General features: G+C 34.0%; 1 protein-coding gene and 1 pseudogene across 2 annotated transcripts in view; both read right to left on the bottom strand.

Annotated features, from left to right (window-relative positions):
* DACH2 (dachshund family transcription factor 2) overlaps window positions 1-19,202 on the bottom strand; it is a 461,558-nt gene that overhangs the window by 122,771 nt on the left and 319,585 nt on the right. For both annotated transcript variants that reach the window (XM_004685627.1, XM_004685628.1), the window contains one exon: window positions 2,225-2,356. In XM_004685627.1, coding sequence (XP_004685684.1) covers window positions 2,225-2,356 — 132 coding nt within the window. The remainder of the gene's footprint in view (window positions 1-2,224; window positions 2,357-19,202) is intronic.
* LOC105853832 lies at window positions 8,128-10,987 on the bottom strand (annotated as a pseudogene).

The raw sequence follows: 19,202 nt of genomic DNA, 5'->3' as shown, positions 1-19,202 counted from the left end.
GTTTGCATTTAATCAGCAATGAAAACATGTGTTTGCTCAAAGATACTAAAAATCAATTTGCAAATGCCTTAAAGAGAAGAGTAAGGGGGGTGGGAGTGGGCAACACCCAGCATGGCTTCCAAAAGATCAAGTATCGTCAAAAGAATCTAATCTCCTTCTTTGACAGAATGACAGCTTGAGAAAGAGAGGGGAAGAAATAGATGAGATTTATTTTTATGTTGTCAAGGTTTTGGAAAGTAGTCTAAACAACTGGCTCATCAATAAACTGAATATCTAGGTAAGTCACACACCTAGAGTAAATTCCCAAGAGACAAAAGGAGCATTCAAAGAATTGTCACCCATACATCAATGTCTCTTTGGGGTGACAATATAAAAAGTATCCCATGAGGAATTATGTGCAGTAAATAAGTCAGATTGACAAAGACAAATATTGAACATTTACATAGCAGATGTTTTAACAAAGCAAAATGTGTATTAAAAACTTAGAAGACACTGATAAAGCAAGCTTTCTGAGGTTAAGAGGGAGAAGGGAGGAACTCAAGGGGAAATAAAATATTTGCACCAGTGTTCTGACTATAAGTGCATTTTGATTGGGCTATACTAGTCTAAAACTTTTGAGGATGGATGGATTCTGAATCTGAAGAAACATCACTAAATGGAAAACGCAATAAGAAATAAAAGATGTAGAATGTCAGAGCATCAGATCAGAAGACTACCCACTAAGGGAAAACAATACCAGTGGATAGCGGAAAGAGAGAGATGATGCTCAAGAGTAACAGAAATGAAGATTAGAATTCAAAGGTAATAAATATTACATCAAATTCCTTTATTGTAACTAAGACACAAAGAAAAGGAGGTATTTCTTCGAAACCATAGCACAAAAGTGTCACAAAGCTAGGCATTTAACAATAATGCACAGAAGTCCATAAAAGCTTAAATAGTGAAATACAATGGAAGAAAGAAAATAGATTCAACACTGATTATCTCCTTCCTCAGAAGTAGAAATCTGTCTTTCAGTCTAATGATACTCTATTTCAAGCAATAATAAGGCAAATGATTAAGAACACAAGTAAAAAAATCAGGAACAATAAATGTTGGAATGATGTGGAGAAAAAGGAACCCTCCTACACTGCTTGTGGGAATGAAGAATGAATGCCCTATGGACAAGAATTTATCCAAATAAAAAATAGATCTACTATATGATCCAACACTCCTACTCCTTAGCATTTATCCACAGAATGAAAAAAAAAACATTAATTTTGAGGGATATATGGAAGAGCACTGATGGAGTATTTGGTAAGAGTTAAATGAGTTAACATGGGAAATAAATGAGTAAATTCTGGGAATCTATTGCACTGTATTGTGGCTAGTCGACAATATTGTGTACACTTAAAAGCTGCTAAGAGGTTAAGTTGTATGAGTTGTTTGCATGTAGGGGAATATCTAATGCAGATCTTGCTCATTAGACCCTTGCTGAATGTATCTTGTACACATTTTTCCTATCCATTTATTTGATAATTTATGTATCTATAGATATATATGTAGATAAATTCAGTTAATAGAGATATAATAACTATAACCCCACCTACTTCTAAAAGAGATGGAGGGGTTCTTAGGACCAAAGTCAAGATACAATTAACACAGAGCGAGGGTGAAAAAAGAAACAGTAGGATGTAAGAGGACACTCAGCTGGCATCTTTCTCTTTTTTCTCTCCTCCCCACTTTTTTAAATTGCTTACTCTTTGTTCTATCTCTTTACTTCAGGTCTGCTGAATATACCTGAAGTCTGTTAGTACCTTCACTTAAATATATATAAAGAGGGAGTTAAATATATAATAAAGAGGGAGTATGTAGGCTGAGACCAACCAAAGTTGATTCTCAGAGCTGCTTTTTCATGGTAACTTACTTAGAGGAAGATGCAATAAGAAGCATAGAGTAAATATAGAAGGGCATAAGCATTAGCAGGCAGAAATGACAATGGCCAGTGCTACAAACATTAAAATTTGTTTTCTTTTCAACAGAAGAATACAGATTACTGTTTCTTAAAATGGGATTCTGCTCCGTACTGGTTTTCTAGTTTCTGGGTACTAGTTACCAGTTAAGCATTCTTCTACTTATAATCAAAGTATGCATATTATAAACAGCTGCCCCCTCATCCCTCCTCTGTCCCATACTAGAGTAAGTCAGTAAGAGACACCTACCTGGGATTCCTGAAGACACTCACCTGTGTTAGAAGTGAGATCATCAGGGTCTGATTCAGTCCCATTTTGGCTTCCATTTCCCTGAAGTGTGTTCATAGCCGCAAGCTTCATTTTCTGCAACTTCATTGCCTCAGCCATTGCAGCAGCTGTTATACCTAGAACCAAAATCATTCCTCAAAAAACATGGACTATTTCTAAATGTACCTAAAAGCTGTATACATATCCATAATAGGACTGTTCTTTACTACACATGCCAAAAATAGACCAAAGTTGAATTTGTAAGTAATTTTTTAAACAAAATAAATTTTAGGCCTTCATTTTCTACCAATTTATTTATTTTTATTGCAGTAACACTGTTTGTTTTGGAAATACAGCATATCCCCATTCTGAGGCTGTCACCATAGCACTCCCACCACCAAAGCACCCATACTCCACCCCCATAGTCATTGTTCTCTCTCCCTACTAGGTTCTTGCCTCTCCCATTCCCATCTCCCTCTGAATGTCTCAATTATATGGGGTGTTTTCTAGGGCTATTGTTTAGGCTTGACTATATCTGACTGTCTAGTTTGTCTAGTTTCTCTATATTCAGGACACAAGTGAAATTACTATCTTATAGTGGACAGTTTGAAAATCTAAAAAACAAATATAGGTTATGTTTCACTATCCAAAACAGAGAAAACAGAGTAGTATGCAAATTGTTTGAAAAGCTCTATGAATAGCTAATATATTCTGATGTCTTAAAAGATTTCTGCACAGTAGTTCTAGACAGAACTCTCCATGTACTAAATCCCTCTAAAATAACATTACCAAGGAAGTGCTGTGAAATTCCAGAAGGAACTATTTTCTAGTGAAAATTCTTGTTGGCACTTCCAGTTGGATAGTTAGCTTAGAAGGAAGGGGGAAATGAAGGAAAGACTTCATATATTCTTTCTACACTTTTACTTTCTTCATTCTCATACACCGAATGATTAAATTAATGAAAACAAGTCATGAGAGTATGAAGAATTGTTGATCCCTGCTATGTAATTATGTTGTTTTGAATTACTATAATGCAATATGTACAAAGAGGTAAAAATTCAGGGAAATAGAGAATATGTGAATGCTTATGTTTGAAATCCTTTCTCCTGGTAAGTCTATATAAAGGTAGTGGCATAAACAAGTATTTTAAAAAAAAAAGGAATAATCTATATTCCAATGTTGTTCTCCAAAAAAATCTAGTGAACTCAAGTAGTTTTATGTTGTATCAAAAATCCCTGACCTCTTACTGGTATACTGGTACCATTGTCTAAAAATATTTCTGGTAGATTTAAAACAGCACTCAGTGAAATCCATTATCCCATTGAAATGCAAGTCAAGGAAGAAAATATTTGAGTTGGATAAAAGTATTCAACGGTTAGAAAACAATCTCTGAATATTTAAAAGTATATTTGTTATTGCAAAAAATAATTTAAAAAACTTTTTATTAGTAAAATACTCAATTTTATTTTCTCACCCTAGGCCAAGATATTTAACAAATCATAATTTGTCTTAAAATGAACCACCATTTTCTTTTCCAAATAAAGATATCATGAAATAAAAAATAATAGTAAATAGATAATAAAATAAATAAAAACAACTGTCAGTATTAGAAGAACCTGACCCTAAAAGGTGCAATGAGTTTTTACTAAGGTATAAAAAACAAAACCTATAACATCTAACATGTTTGTTTTGGGGAATCACAATGGTTTTATTTTGACACTATGCTTTATGATGGATGGAAAAATCAACATGAAGCAAATTTTTCACCACATTACCTTGCCTATGAGTCACTGTAAAGAAAGTGTCTGAAAGAAAATTGTTTTATGCTTTTGCACTTTTCCTGCATAGTACTGGAAATTTCATGCCCTATTTAGATTTTTGAATTTTAATCTCCAAAATGACTTATCAGGCACCCAAGCCAAAAATATGATGGCAATGATTTAAACAAAGGAACGCTATTTGGGACTGCTAGAGTTGAGTGTTTTATAATAAAAAATGTACTAGGTAAATTTTATAGAATTTACATCACAAGCTCTGACTGGAAATTCAGAACAAGGTCCTAACATTAATAATTATCGAATAATTATTTTAATATTATTGCCAGCACAATCAGTACATTTTGTGAACATGCAGCTCTTACTCTGTGATAAATAAGAGTTGGCAAAATATCTTTATTTTGTACTAAACTTATGCTTTATATATATATATATACATATATATATGTATGTATGTATGTATGTATGTAATTGTGGTGAAATTGGTTTGCATTTTTTGTGATTTAAAGATACAGGATTTCTCCCTTCAGAAACTGTTACCAAGCTACACCCACAATCAAATGTCCCTAAATCTATACAACAGTCCATTGTGTTCCCTCTTCAATTTGGTCTTTTTTTCTCCCCTCTACTCTACCTCAAGGAGTCTCAGTTCTATAGTCAGATTTCTAGGGTTAGTCATTGGTTTCGCTTTAACTGAACCTCTGTTTACTTATCATCCACATTAAAGTGATATTTCTGATATTGGTATTCCTTCTTCTCACTTATTTTGCTTAGCATGACGCCCTGTTTCATCCAGGCTATCACAAATGGCAATATGTTGGCCTTTTTTGTAAGTCACTGCGTGTATATAACACATTTTTTTGAACCAATTGCAATTTTTTGGAATTTAGGTATTTCAATATTTTGGTTAATGTAAGTAGTGCTGCAATGAACATAGAGGCACCTATTTCCCTTAACATAGGAGATTTTCAGCCTCGTGTGCGACATGGTGGCACTGGCCAGAATGCTGCTGAAGTAGCATTTCCTGGTCAAATGGTAGATTGGCTTTTAATATTTTGACAAATCTCTGTATTGTTTTCCTCAGGGATGGAGTAGTAGTCTACATTCCCACCAGCGGTGTAGAGGGTCCTGTCTTCTCCACCTCTTTGCCAACATTCATTGTGTCTTGTCTTTTTGACATGGGCCATTTTCACAGGTGTCAGGTGGTATCTCATAGTGTTTTAATTTGCATATCCCTGATGACAAGTGATGATGAACAGCTTTTCCTATGCCTGTTCACCATCTGTATGTCTTTGGAGAAGTGCCTATTTAGATCTTTGGGCCATTTTTTTTTTCCATTGGGTAATTTCTTCTCTTTTGTTATATATCTTCTTTGTAGATCTTGTATATCAGATGAATGTGTGACAAATATTTTTTCCCATTCACTAAGGTGTCTTTTTTCTTTTAGCGACAATTTCTATCACTCTACAGTTTTTAGTTTAATGTAGTACTAACTGTTTACATTCTCTTTTGTTTCCATTGCTGTTAGAGTGAATCTACAAAGACATCTCCAAAGCCTATGCTATCAAGTGTTTTGTTTCAGTTAACCTCTATGAATTTTATGATTTCAGATTTACACTCAAACGTTTCAATTATCAGTTAATTTTTGTGTATGAGAGTGGTCTAGTTTCATTCTTTGTATGTGGTTATTCAGTTTTCCCAGCACCATTTATTGAAAAGCCTCCCTCTGAAGTATGCTGCTACCTCTTTTGTTGTAGATTAACCATCCACATATGTGTTTATTTCTTGACTTTAAACTATATGCCATTGTACTGTATGTCTGTTTTAGTTCTAGGACCATGCTATTTTGATTATTAGAGTTTTGTTATTATAGTTTAAAGTCTGGGAATGTGATAGCACCATTCTTCTGCTTTTATGTTAGGATTGCTTGGCTTATTTGCTTATTATGTGGTTCCATACAAATTTCATAAATGTTCTACTGGGTTGTCAGAAAAGTCATGACATTTTTTTTCTGTTTTTCAAGCAAAAATGTATCATGACTTTTCTGACAACTCATTTCTTTTAAGACTATGAAACTTCGATATGGATTGCAATGAATCTGTATATTGTTTTAGGTAAGATGTTCATTTTGACAATATTTAGTCTAATCCATGACAATGTTTATTCTAATCCATTTTGACAATGTTTATTCTAATTCATGAACAGGAAATATCATTTCATTTCTTTCTGTCTTCTATTTTATTTAACAATGTTTTTATTGTATAAATTTTACATCCTTTGTTACAAGTGTTTGTTTTGACTACTGTAAATGGGATTTTTTCCTTGAATTCACTTTTTTCTCAGCACATTCTTTGCATATAGTAATGCAACTGATTTTTTTAATATTAATTTTGTAATCTGTCACTTTACTTACTCTTTCAATTAGATTTTAGTGGAGTCCTTAAAGTTCTCTACATAAATTATCATGTTGTCAGCAAATATAAAGTGCTTTAATCCTTCATTCTCATTCTGTATTGCTTTATATGTCCTCTTGCCTACTTGCTCCAGGTAGGGCTTCCCACAGTGTGTTGAGTATTGGTGATGAGAGTAGACATGCTTTTCTCTTAAAGATCTTAGTTGAAAACATTTCAGCGTTTCACCATTAATAATGAGGTTTTCTGTGGGTCTGTCATATGTGGTCTTTATTATGTTGACGTTTATTGCATCTATCCACAAGTACTTGTGGTTTTTAATCATAAGTGATGTTTTATGTTATCAACTATTTTCTTGTCATCTATAATGTGATCAAATTATTTTTCTTTCCTTTCATTGATGTAGTGAATTACGTTAAATGACTTTCAGATGTTGAAGCTTCCCTGTGTCCCTGGAATAAATCTCATGTGTTCATGGTGCATGATACTGTTAATGCAGTACTGAATTTGACTTGCTAATATTTTGTTGGGGATTTTAGCATCAACATTCTTGGAAATTGTTCTGTAGTTTAATTTGGCGTCTTTGTCTGGTTTTGTTATCAGGGTGATGTTGACAAAATGTGTCTTGAAGTGTTCCCGTTCTCAACATTGTTTGAAGAGTTTGAGACAGAGAAATATGTCATATTGAAGGATTTTTAGAACTCACTAGTGAAACCATCTGGTCATAGGTTTTGGGTTTTGGTAGACCTTTCAATACAGTTCAAATTTTCTTGCTTTCAATTTGTCTGTTCAGATTTACTATTTCTTCAAGATTCAGTCTCAGGTTGTTATATATTTCTAAGATTACTCCACCTCTTCTAACTTTTCAACTTACTAGCACATATATGTTTATAGTAATCTCGTATGATCTTTTTTTTTTTTTACAAATCATATTTTTATGTGTTTATTGAATACTTAATTCAAGCCTTGCCTCACCTGACTGCAACTCTGGTCACAAGAAGTAAGTCCCTACCTCTCCAGAACATTGCATCTGAACAGGTGAAACAGAGTCACTGTAAACGCAAGGCTTAGAAATAACAAGAACAACAAAAAACAAACAAAAAAGAACAGCCTTTCTCTTCACTTACAATGGGATTGTGGATCAGAGGTTTAAAACTCCACTTTTCAAATACAGAAAACCTGGAGCCAAAGTGTCTTAGAATGGACAGGCAAAATCGCTTCAGAATGCAAGGTCAAGGTGGAGTCTGAAAAGAGCCTCCATCTGGCCTCTTGTATTAGGAACACCAGTTTTTCCACAGGAATATGTTTTGTTTCCATTTATTCCCCGAAGGAGTATAAAACCTACTACAAGTGATATAATGAATCAGGAGAAGTAAGCTCACTTACAACAAGAGCCCTCCCAGATAATGATTCTTACTTGCTGAGATTATCTAGCACATCATTTCAAATGACAAAATTTAGGGCAATCTGAGAAAAGAATTCTCACGAGGCAAGCTACATTTGCTGATCTTTTTATGTGAGACATACATACATAAAACCCCATTTTTTTTTTCAGTGTATTGTCAAGGGGCCAAGGGTTCTGACGATCAAAATAACTTATTTTATACATTACAGTACATAGAACAAGAGAGGAAAAGACATGTTCTCAGAGAGTGTGGGAAGGCATTTTGCAACATGCTCATATCACCCCAAAGTGGAAGGACTGCAATCTCAGGGACTCCATTAGTTTGACCCCTTCTTTTCTTTGGTTGCTGGGGCTTCACTGTGAGCATTCTCCTCTAAATGTTCTGCTGGCTTCTCCTCTTCTTCCTTATCCTCCTGGGGATAGAGATCTGGGTATTTCTACATGCATTCCTGCAAGGCCCAGAACTGGTCTACACGGTCTGAGCCCTTGATATCCTCCGTGCTAAATTTGAACTGTTCCCCACAGGGACGACTGGCCTTCCCCCATGCATGGGCAATTCCAGTGAATGTCTCCATTTGGCAGTATCAACCCATGCTCCTTGTGTGTGTCATTACGTTCATCAGCCACTACCTCTGTTTTGTTTGGTGTTTCACAATCTTTGGTCACAAACATGATTCGGCCCTTCCCTTCCTGCCAGTAGCAGGGCTTGGCTGCAGCCTGGTGCACAGACCTAGAACCTTTCTGAATTTCTTAATATCTGTTGTAATTTTTCTTTCATTTCTGTTCTATTTATTCAAGTTTTGTCCCTTTTCTTCTTTGTATATCTAGCTAGAGGTTTGTTTAGTTTTTTCAAAGTACCAGTTTTTGGTTCACTTATTTCATTACTCCTTCGGACCATCTTTTTGATTTCTGTTTATTTCTGCTTTAATATTAATTGCTTCCTTCATTATATTGGCATTGTTTTTATGTTCATCTTTGGCTAATTCCTTAAGAGGTAAGAATATTCATCTGAGCTCTTCTTCATGTTCATGGATCAGTGCTAGTATATACTTCCCTTTTAGTACTGCTTTTGCTGTGTCACTTAAGTTCTATAAGATTGTATACTCATTTTCCTTTTTCTCAAATTATATTTTGTTTCTCGGGGATCTCCCTGGTGGCACAATGGGTTAGAACTCAGCACTACAATCTAGCACAGTCACATCAGTGCGAGTTCGATCCCCAGGCCCGGAGGTGACCACATGGCGTGGCAGACCTCTCCTGACACACCCGCTGCTCCCCGCAGCAGTGTACTTCATTGATCTGCCTGTTCTGCTCCCCACTCCATCTCTGGTGAAGACTCCCACCACCCCTGCATGTCTGGCCTGTACCCCAGTTCTGTTATGCATAAATACATATTTAAAAAACATTTTTTTCTCTCTGATTTTCCTCTTAATTAAGTAGTAATTCAATAGTGTGATGTTCAGTCAGAACATATAAGTTTCCCTTGCTCCATTTTGTGGTTGATTTCTTGTTTGATCATTGTTGCCAGAAAAGAAAAGAAACCTGGTATAATTTCAATATACATGTATTTATTGATGTTTGTTTTGCAAATAATAATGTTATCAATTCTGGAGGGTATCCCCTCTACACCTGAGAAGAAGTATTCCAATTCTGAACTTCAAAGTTCATTAAGTTTATTTCTCAGAATATTTACTTGCTTTTCTGAGATTTCTTATATATCTTTGCATTGCTTTTCTGTGTTTTCTTCCATTTATTTGAATTTATTATGCAAAATTTGTACCCCCATATCTGATAGGAAGAAAAGTCTACCCATGCCTTTGTGTTTGGGTTCTGGATATTTATTCTTTGTGAATAGTATTCTCCTAAGGACTAAATATGCAGTTTGCTATATTTTTCCATTTCCTCTTATTGGATTTTAAGTATTAAGTGTACATATCTTCTACTTTTCAAGCAAATGACAGTGGTTGGCAGGAAGAACTAATCTAACAGCTTGTTCTTTTGGGGGTGAGAGAGGTACTTGGTGGGTCTGTTGCTGGTGAACATAGTGTCATGGGCACAGCTTGTGCTGTATTTCGGATTCCCATCCTTGCCATTTGGTTACTGGGCCTCCCAGGCAGCTTCCTAGCGGGTGCTTTGCAGGTCAGTTTCTCTGTATCTGACTGTTCACTATTTCCCCCCAATCCTAAGGTTAAGAGGGGAGTATGCTTTTGAGCTTTGTCTTCCTCACATGAGGCCGTGACCACCTGGGTCTCTCCAGCACTCTTGTTATTTACCTCCCTGTGGTTAGACCCACATCAAGCAACTCTGCTCTTCCCAGTTATAGGTTCAAACCATGGCTGCTGCCATAGTGAATGTCTCTCCCCCCCCACATACATTTTGCTACCTAGATTCGAATTTCTTCGGCATCTCTTCTGTCACACATGATCAAAATTTCATTTTTGTTACAAGTCATGGATTCATTTGATTCCAGCACCTGTCAGGTCTACTCTTAAATTTTTCTCTTGAGAGCAAAGCAGAGAATGTCCTCTGATGCTATAGTCCCAATCACTCCTTTCTCCTATCAAAATATTTAACAGACAGGGAATTTCAGGTTAAATATATGTCACATGCAAGGGAATTAAGAAAATTAGCAAGAGCCCCTTTATATTTTTAATTGAGAGAAAAGACGGTGAATTCCATCACCTACACATTTCAATCAAATGCTTCTATAGAATATCACTGAAGAAAAAGTCAGTACAAATTTCAGAAACAATATTAATACAGTAAATAAACATTATATAGTAGTATTACAGAGAAACGTAGGAATCATTTAGTTCAATCTCTTCACTTTGAAATGAAGAAAAAAAAACATCACATAGTGACTTGTTATAGACCAGTTATTTATGGAATGATTGGGAGCAGTTATTAAGGAATGAGACCTATATTTATTTGCTACAGTACCAAGTTATTCTAAATATGAGTTAATGAGAATATGTAAAGTGATATGATCAACATATATAGATTTGATATTGCTTTTAATATTTCCTTCTACTTCATAAGAGGCCTAGTCTCTAAATAATATATTTTGTATTGTCTCATTGTCCATAATGCAATGACTTTAAATATATAAAAAAGTAAATGCTATTTGTTCGGTCTTCAGTACAGTACTCGAATATCTGCATCTTCAGATAAAACCATATTCAAGTAAATGGAAATCAATGGAAAAATCATCATGGTTTATATGACCTTTTGCTAGCAATTTATCCTCTTATTCTACTGTTCAGTTAAACTCTAAGTCACAGGTTGCTGTACAGTTTAACACTAATGGATTTAAAACAACAAAACAGTTTTCGGTCCCAAATTATCTAAAATGCAATTCTGTGTGCCATTTTCACAAAAAGAGTAAGTTGATTTAGGAGGTGTTAAGTTAAATTTACTTGGGAACCAGAATTTCAGCTTGCTTCAATTAGGAATTGTTCAATTAATAATTAAAATGTGACCCTAAATGTATAAGTGCTACTTATAGCACATATTTTTATACTTACATATAGGTAGCTATCTAAGAAACATAAACTGTTTTCTTTTCAGTCAGTGTATCTGAAAATGATAACTTTTACATTATGTTAAATTTCCATATATTTAACTAATTAAAATAGCTTTGGAAAAGCAGAAGTTAGTGTTACTGGGAAAGCATTCAGCTCTTTTACTTTCTGATATTTGAACATTTTCATCTACAATTCAGCAACTTCTATTGTGTTTATTTTTATCTTTCATTCAATGTCTGTTAACTATTAGCATTGATGAAGCCATAATGCATAACCCTATGGTACCTTACACATACTTCTTAAGCTCAGCATAATTTTATGTGTGTTCATGTGCATAATTGACTATTCTTGTTGTTAGAAAGTGTACAACTTCTAACCACAGCCTTCAGCTTTTGAGAAAAGTTCTTAGGTATTAGAAAAATTTTAGTGGGTAGATAACCATTGTTTATTTTTTAACTAATTTTTTTATTATCAAGGTAACACTGGCTTAAAACATTGCTGTGATTCACAGAAATAGGATCACTTCTCGATCTTATAAATTAAAAATGTGTACCAGAGTGGAAAATTGAGGGGTTTAAGATAAAAGAGTCAATCAGTGTGACTAGAATGAGAACTCTTACATCCTGACTTTTCCCCTAATTTCCTTGTCCACTAATTCCTACTTTCTAAGCCTTCAAATTTCTTAAATTTTAATTTCCTTAAAACATTCTAAAATAGCTATGCAGAGGTGCCTAAGAGGTCACTGATTAGAACAAGGGAAAAACAGTGTCTCTACTCTCTTGGGACTTCAAATCATGTGCATGTAAAATGAAGAGGTTGGAATAAATAGTCTTTATAGTACTTGTTTATGCATGCTCTAAATCAAAGTATTACTAATAATGCAAACAAGTGATATACCACTTTATGTGGTTTATAATCTTCATGTTAGCAGCACAAGGGGGAAAGTGACTTGCAATAAAATTTCAAAAAGGGAAAAAAATAGTGAATTTGTATTTTCAACAGTGATTTGAACAAAAAGTAGGGTAATTTTCTAATTTCCTATTTGTTATACTGTGCCCATCCCTTCATATTAGTTTAAAAGCTTTTCTGTCAAAAAGCATAAGCATGTAAATTAAGTAAAGGAAAGCTATAAATAATCAAATCTTGAGGCTTGCATAATTTTTTAAATGGAATGGTGGGTCAGTTCATTGCAATATGGTTTTATATTTTAAAAATAACTTAATTAAAGTAACAGGACAAGCATCCCATTAATAACCCTCTAAAAATGAAAAGCCATTTCGATCTGCCTCATTATTTCACTCAAGTACTGTGTTGGCTTGTTTGTTATTTACAACGAAAGCTACTTTGGGTCAAGTATGATATACTAAAATATGAATAATGAAACATCTGGTAGTATGAAGTGTTAATGTGACACGCCACATTGAATTTGGAAACAGTTTTAGAATTCACTAAAAATCAACTGAGAGGATGTAAATTTATCCAAACAGAGGCATTATGCAGGTTGATTTTTCAGGAGGTTTATTCTCTGAACTCTTTTATTCAAAAAAATAGTTGGGACTCTAAAAGACTCAGAATTGTTAAGAGGGCTGTGTTATAAGGATAGAAGTAAGAGTAACATAACATAGAAGCCCATGTGAAAGTTATAGGCTGATGGAGAGCAAAAATCACAGTGGTCCTTAGGAATCATACTTCAGGAATAAATACATCATTAAAATTAGTTTCACTTATAGGAGGAATATAGGGGGACCAAATAAGGGCACAGGAAATATTACCAAAAAAATACTAACACTAATAATGAAACAATAAAACTTAGCAAGTAACCATACATAAGAGACATTCTGTGAGGAGGAGAAGGAGAGGAATCAAAGTAGGGGAGGGTCGAGCACAAGGGAATACAGGGACAGTTTATGGGTGAACTGGAGTTGGGAATTTGCTGGGGAATGCCTAATCATGTAAAAGATATCAATAGATAAATAAATTATAAAAAATAAAATTAGTTCAGCTCTATGGCTGTGAGTGAAAGGTTGACAAATATACAGTAAGGGAAATTTTCAAAAGCTTAGACAGCAGCTTGCAGTTCAGCAGGCAATAATCAAAGTCCTCTGAGCACTAGAAATCCACTATTTTGGCATGGATATTTTGCATACTCAGGAGAATTATAGATAGGTATTAAGTGAGGATACTCAGGAGAATTATAGATAGATATTAAGTGAGGATACATTCAATCTTTGATAAAAATTCAACTTATAATGCAAAAACAAAAGATTGGAAGATGCAAAGTAGTGCAGTGAATTTGCCATTAAGGATGGTCCAGAGACAGGATAACAAGTTGACAAGCGTGGGAACAAAAGCAAACAGCACGTAGGAGGCAACAGAACCATGCCAGGAGCCCAGGAGACAGGCTGCTGCTTTGAGCAGGTCGCTGTCCTGCAGACTGAAGTACCTAAAAAAAGTTCAAGCAACTGTCCTATTTCCTTCAGTCTCTTCTGAAAATTCGTAATGTGCATTTAAAACTCTGAAGGACTAAGATTTCTATAAATCTTTCCTATCATATCTGTTAAAATATTAGAAGCAAAGAAGCACTATAGTGAAGCTGTCCTACATTAACATTTTCTAAATTATGTTCTATTTGACAACTTACTCCACAAAATGTTAGAGCTTGTTTAAAAAAGAAGAAGAAAGAGGAGGAGTAAGGATAAAGGAGTTTACTGCCCAACTTAGACAACAGTGGACTAAAATAGCAACATTATATAGCACGTATCATGACAAATTCTTTATTTACTTATATAACATTTAAAAATCCTTGGAAGGAATTACAATAACTATTTCCATTTGTATATAAATAAATGACACAAACTGCATGTGTCTAATATCACATAACTAATGAATACTGAAATAGGGCTTATGCATAGTAGTCTGGATTCAGCTTTCTTTACTACAGATATTTTCAAGAATTACAAGCCAAAACTATTATGATATTTCAAAGGAGACATAGAGTACACACTATTTTTAAAGATACTGGGTAATGGGGCATTTTTCATGGAATATCTACTGATGACATTAAAGATGCTTCTATTCCATGAAATAGAGTTGAGAAACACTCTAAGTAATTTTTAAACATGGATATAATCTCAACTTCAACTATTTTGATACTTTATTTTTCCTATACTTAGACATTAAGATTTATATAGATAGCAGCAATTCTAATATTTTATATAAAGTCAACTAATCATTCATAAAGTAATTATCATTACATTTATCATTACTGATAACATTTTAAATTGGAAATACTTCATTTAAAATACATAATCATTGGGAGAATTAATTATATTGCTAATATTTCTAAATAAACATTTCTTATTTATGGAAATTGAATTGTATAAAATTTTCTAATAATACATCATAATTTAGTAAGTAATAATCTCCTTAAGCAGCTTATTTGGGCACTTATTATTACATTATATTTTTATTTAGGTAACATTGATTTACAACACTGTATATGATTTGGAGAGTCACACATCTTCAGGTGTATGTTACACACCACACCCACCAACAATTCAACATAATCTATTGAGAACATCCCATCCAGACCTCATCCATATCCTCATCTTTCTTCTCTGTTAGCATCACTTCTATAGTTCAGATTTACAGGGGTTATTCTGGCTGTTCCCTTGTTTCACTATATAGCACATATGAGTGAAATCATTTGTTATTTATCTCCTTCTGACTTGTTTCACATAACAACATTGCCTTCAGTTCCATCTGGAACAGCAAATGGCAAAATTTCATCTTTTTAATACCTGAGCAGTGTTCCATTGTGATATATAAAACATCTTCTTCATTCGTCTGTCATCAGAAACATTTTTTCCATAACTTTAGTACTGTACATAGTACTGAGATAAACATAAGGGTGGCTATATCCCTTCAACTAATGTTTTGTATACTCTGGGTAGATACCTAGGAGTGGGGTTGCTGGATCAGAAGGGGGTACTGTTTTTTCATATGGACCAGACCAGTCTCCATTCCCACCAGCAGAGTACAAGGGCCCCATTCTTTTGTACACCCTTGCCAACACTTGTTTCTCTTCTTTTTGACATGGGCCATACTCACAGAGAGATTACATGTCAATGCAGTTTTTATTTGAATTTCCCTGATGGTAAATGATAATGGGTATTTTTTTATATACTTTTTTCATCTGTATATCTTCTTTGGAGAAGAGTCTATTTATCTCTTTTTTCCACTTTGCGATTGTGTTATTTGTTTTCTTTTTGTTGAGTTGTATGAGTTCTTTGTACCCTTGTTCTCAAACCTGTTTTTAAGGCTCTTAAAACCAAATTCCAAAACTATTCTGTATAGTAGCCTTTTACCATAGTTTGTGTTAGTTTTGCAGAGTTTAAGAAATTTTGTTAAAGCATTAAGATGAGTTGTGGCCACACAGATCTATCAAGAGCTCATCACACCTTAGTCTCACATACTTTTTTTTGTATTTTTTTCTAATCATTTTTAAAATAATATAATAGTTTATTTTTATATCATTTTGTCCCTTTTTCCATCTCAGTTGTAATTATTCTCACATTTTTATTTAGAGCTTGAATCTGTGTTCTACAACCTGGGAAAAATATGTATATTAGACTGATGACAACTTAAAGAAAAGTACTACAGACAAATTCAAACATTTAATATGTCTATAGTTTTATCAATAAATTTGAAGCTACTGTTATTTCCTAACTTTAAAAGATAGTTTTTAAATTTAGCCTTCAGACTTATTTCAGTGCCAATACAGGTGATATTTTTTTTTTTTCAGATTTTTGCCTCTGAAATGAAAATCTACAAATTGGTTTAAGTTGCCAGATATAATTTGTTTATAGGTCTTGTTGACATTTGCTGCACTGGCAGCCTTAATAAGCTGAACAGTATGGTGTGCCTGTGTATATTTGACCTTTCTTTCTGATAGGAATTAGTCTAAACTGAATAACATAATAGTGCTTATATTTGGGACTTGGTAGCCTACAGACAATAATACACTAAAGAATATCACACTAAATTACAAATAGCAATTAAATCAGGTGTTGTGTGTAAAATAATATCTTGTAGTCTGGTTTTAATTCACGAGAATAAAAGGTAGATAGTAAGGAAAATTTGACTTATTTGTCTAAATTCCACTCCCTGTTTTCTGAGAATACTATGAATGCCATGAAGTGACTAATTCCAAGTAATTAACTATAGTAAACATTGAACATTTTAATTAAACACTTCCAAAAATATTGATGACATTTTTATTTTAAAATAGTGTGAATTTTTCCAAATTTTGCTAAATTTTAAAAATGAATATTGAAACAATCAAAAGATAGTAAAACTTGTTAATATAACTAATGGTCATCCACCACTAGTACAGATAATCATATCTGTTTAAATTTTGTCTGCTCTATGTGCATCTATTTGTAGTAAAGAACTGCAGCTAAACTATGAAAGTATTGTGTTTACATGAAGTGTTCTTTCTGTCTTTGAAAAATATATAAAAAGGAATAATTCAGAATCAGATAAAAACATACAGCATGTAAAATTTATCTTACTATGCTGCCTACACTATGTGAAATGGCCATAGGTAAAGAAATGAGTAATACCTCATTTTTTAATATTTAAAACTTATTTATCAATTTTAATTGAGGTAATATTTGGATAGCCCCATAAGTTAGTACCACCACAGTGCACCTGCTAGCACTCACCTATCTTCCATCTTCCACCAACAAAGATTCTTATGCTTCCTTCCCTTTGTTTTTATCCTTCTCCCACTTTTTCCTCCCTTGGTGGCTTCAGTTCTATAATCAGTCATATTAGTATTCTGGGTGACTATTTTTATTCTGACACCATAGTGCTTTTTTTTTTTTTTTTTTTTAAAGATTTATTTATTTGTGCATACAGAACTGGGGTACAGGCCAGAGGCTCAGGGGCGGTGAGAGGCTTCACCAGAGACAGAGTGGGGAACAGAACAGGCAGATCGACGAAGTACACTGCTGAGGGGAGCAGCGGGCGGGTCAGGAGAGGTCTGCCACGCCATGTGGTCACCTCCGGGGCAGGCGGGAATCGAACTCATGCGGAAGCGGCTTTTGATTCTCAGTGCTGTGCTTTAACCCGCTGCGCCACCAGGGAGGGCCAATAGTGCTTTTATCATTATGGTTCTGTAATACATTTTGAATTCTGAGAGTATGCTACCTCCATCTCTTGTTTGTTTGGTTTTTGTTAAAACTGCATTGCATTTGCGTTTTTGTTATCTTTTTTGATATTATATATAAATTTTGTTCTGTGTCTTTGGAGAATAGCATTGAAACTTTTGTAGGGACTGCACTGAATCTGCATATTTCCTTGGGTAAAATGAGCATTTTAATAATGTTAAACAGGGGATGCTTTTTAATTTCCTAGTGTCTTGTTTAGTTAACACAATGCCTTATAATTCTTATGATTATGGAATCAATGCATCACAAAGACATGACACTCAATATATATGCATCATATGAAGAAGCATCAAAGTATGTAAAGTAACTATTAACAAAATAAAAGCAAACATTGGCAACAAAACAATGGTTGTAAGGGACATCGATACCCCACTCTCATCCAAGGGCAGACCAACCAGTCAAAAAATCAACATGGAAAACAACTGCTTCAAAGGATAAATTAGACCACATGAGACTAACATCCATAGATATTTATAAGTCATCACAACTCAAAAAAAGAGATGAATCTACTTTTCAAGTGAACATAGAACATGGTCCATGACAGGCCACATGCTGGGTCAAAAGACAAATGCCAATAATTTAATTAACTGAAAATTGTAATCATATTAAGCATCTTTTCTGATTATATGAATATCAGATTAAAAATCACCCACAAAATGAAAGTAGGTATGATGTTTTAAAGCACAGCACTATGAAGCTATCTGCAGCCACTGCAGCACAAGTTCGATCCTTGGCCAGGAAGATGACTCCTGGTGAGACAGACCTCTTCTGACAGGCCCACTGCTTCCCTCGGCAGTGTATTTCAGTACATCTGCCTGTTCTTCTCCCCACTCTGTCTCTGGCCACTCCTCTCACTCCCCATACTCTAGCCTGTATCCCAGTTCTTGTATGCGTAAATAAATACTTACAAAATAAATAAAATAAAAACAAAATAGGTATTATGGCAGAATTCTCAGAAATACAGAACATGATAAAATACCTCAATGATTAAAAATTGGATAACCTGTAAGAAATGGGAAAATTCTTAGAACACACAAATTTCTGAGACTGAATCTAGAAGAAATAGAAAACCTAACCAGACTAAATACGAACAAAGAAATTGGAACTGTAATCAAAATCTTCACCTCATCAAAAAAATCTCAGAACCAAATTTTAATAGTGAGTTCTATCTAACTTGCAGAGACAAATGACTATCTTTCCTTCTCAAAATTTTACATAAATTAAAGAGGGCATGTTCTAAAATACTTTGTGAATCCAACATTATCTGATACTAAATTGAGACAAGGACATCCAATAAAAAATAACTATAGTTCACTATTCTTGATAAAAACAGATGCAAAATCTCACAACAACATTTTAGCAAACAATTCAACAATAAGTTGAAAGGATAACACATCAGATATAAGAAAGGGATGTTCACTATCATCTCTACTATATAACATAGTATTAGGCAAAAAAAAAAAAAAGTAAAACATGCATATTGGAAAATAAGTAAGCTTATCACTTTCTCATTTGATATGGTACATACATAGGAAACCCAAAAGAAACCACTAAAAAAACCCAAAAACCATTATAACTAATAAGTTAGTACAGCAAAGTGGCAAGCTATCAAACCAATATGCCGATAGCTCTTGC

This window comes from Condylura cristata, unplaced genomic scaffold (assembly GCF_000260355.1).
Source record: "Condylura cristata isolate star-nosed mole 26May11 unplaced genomic scaffold, ConCri1.0 scaffold00019, whole genome shotgun sequence".
Lineage (NCBI taxonomy): Eukaryota > Metazoa > Chordata > Mammalia > Eulipotyphla > Talpidae > Condylura > Condylura cristata.
This window is presented reverse-complemented; position numbering and strand designations above follow the sequence as displayed.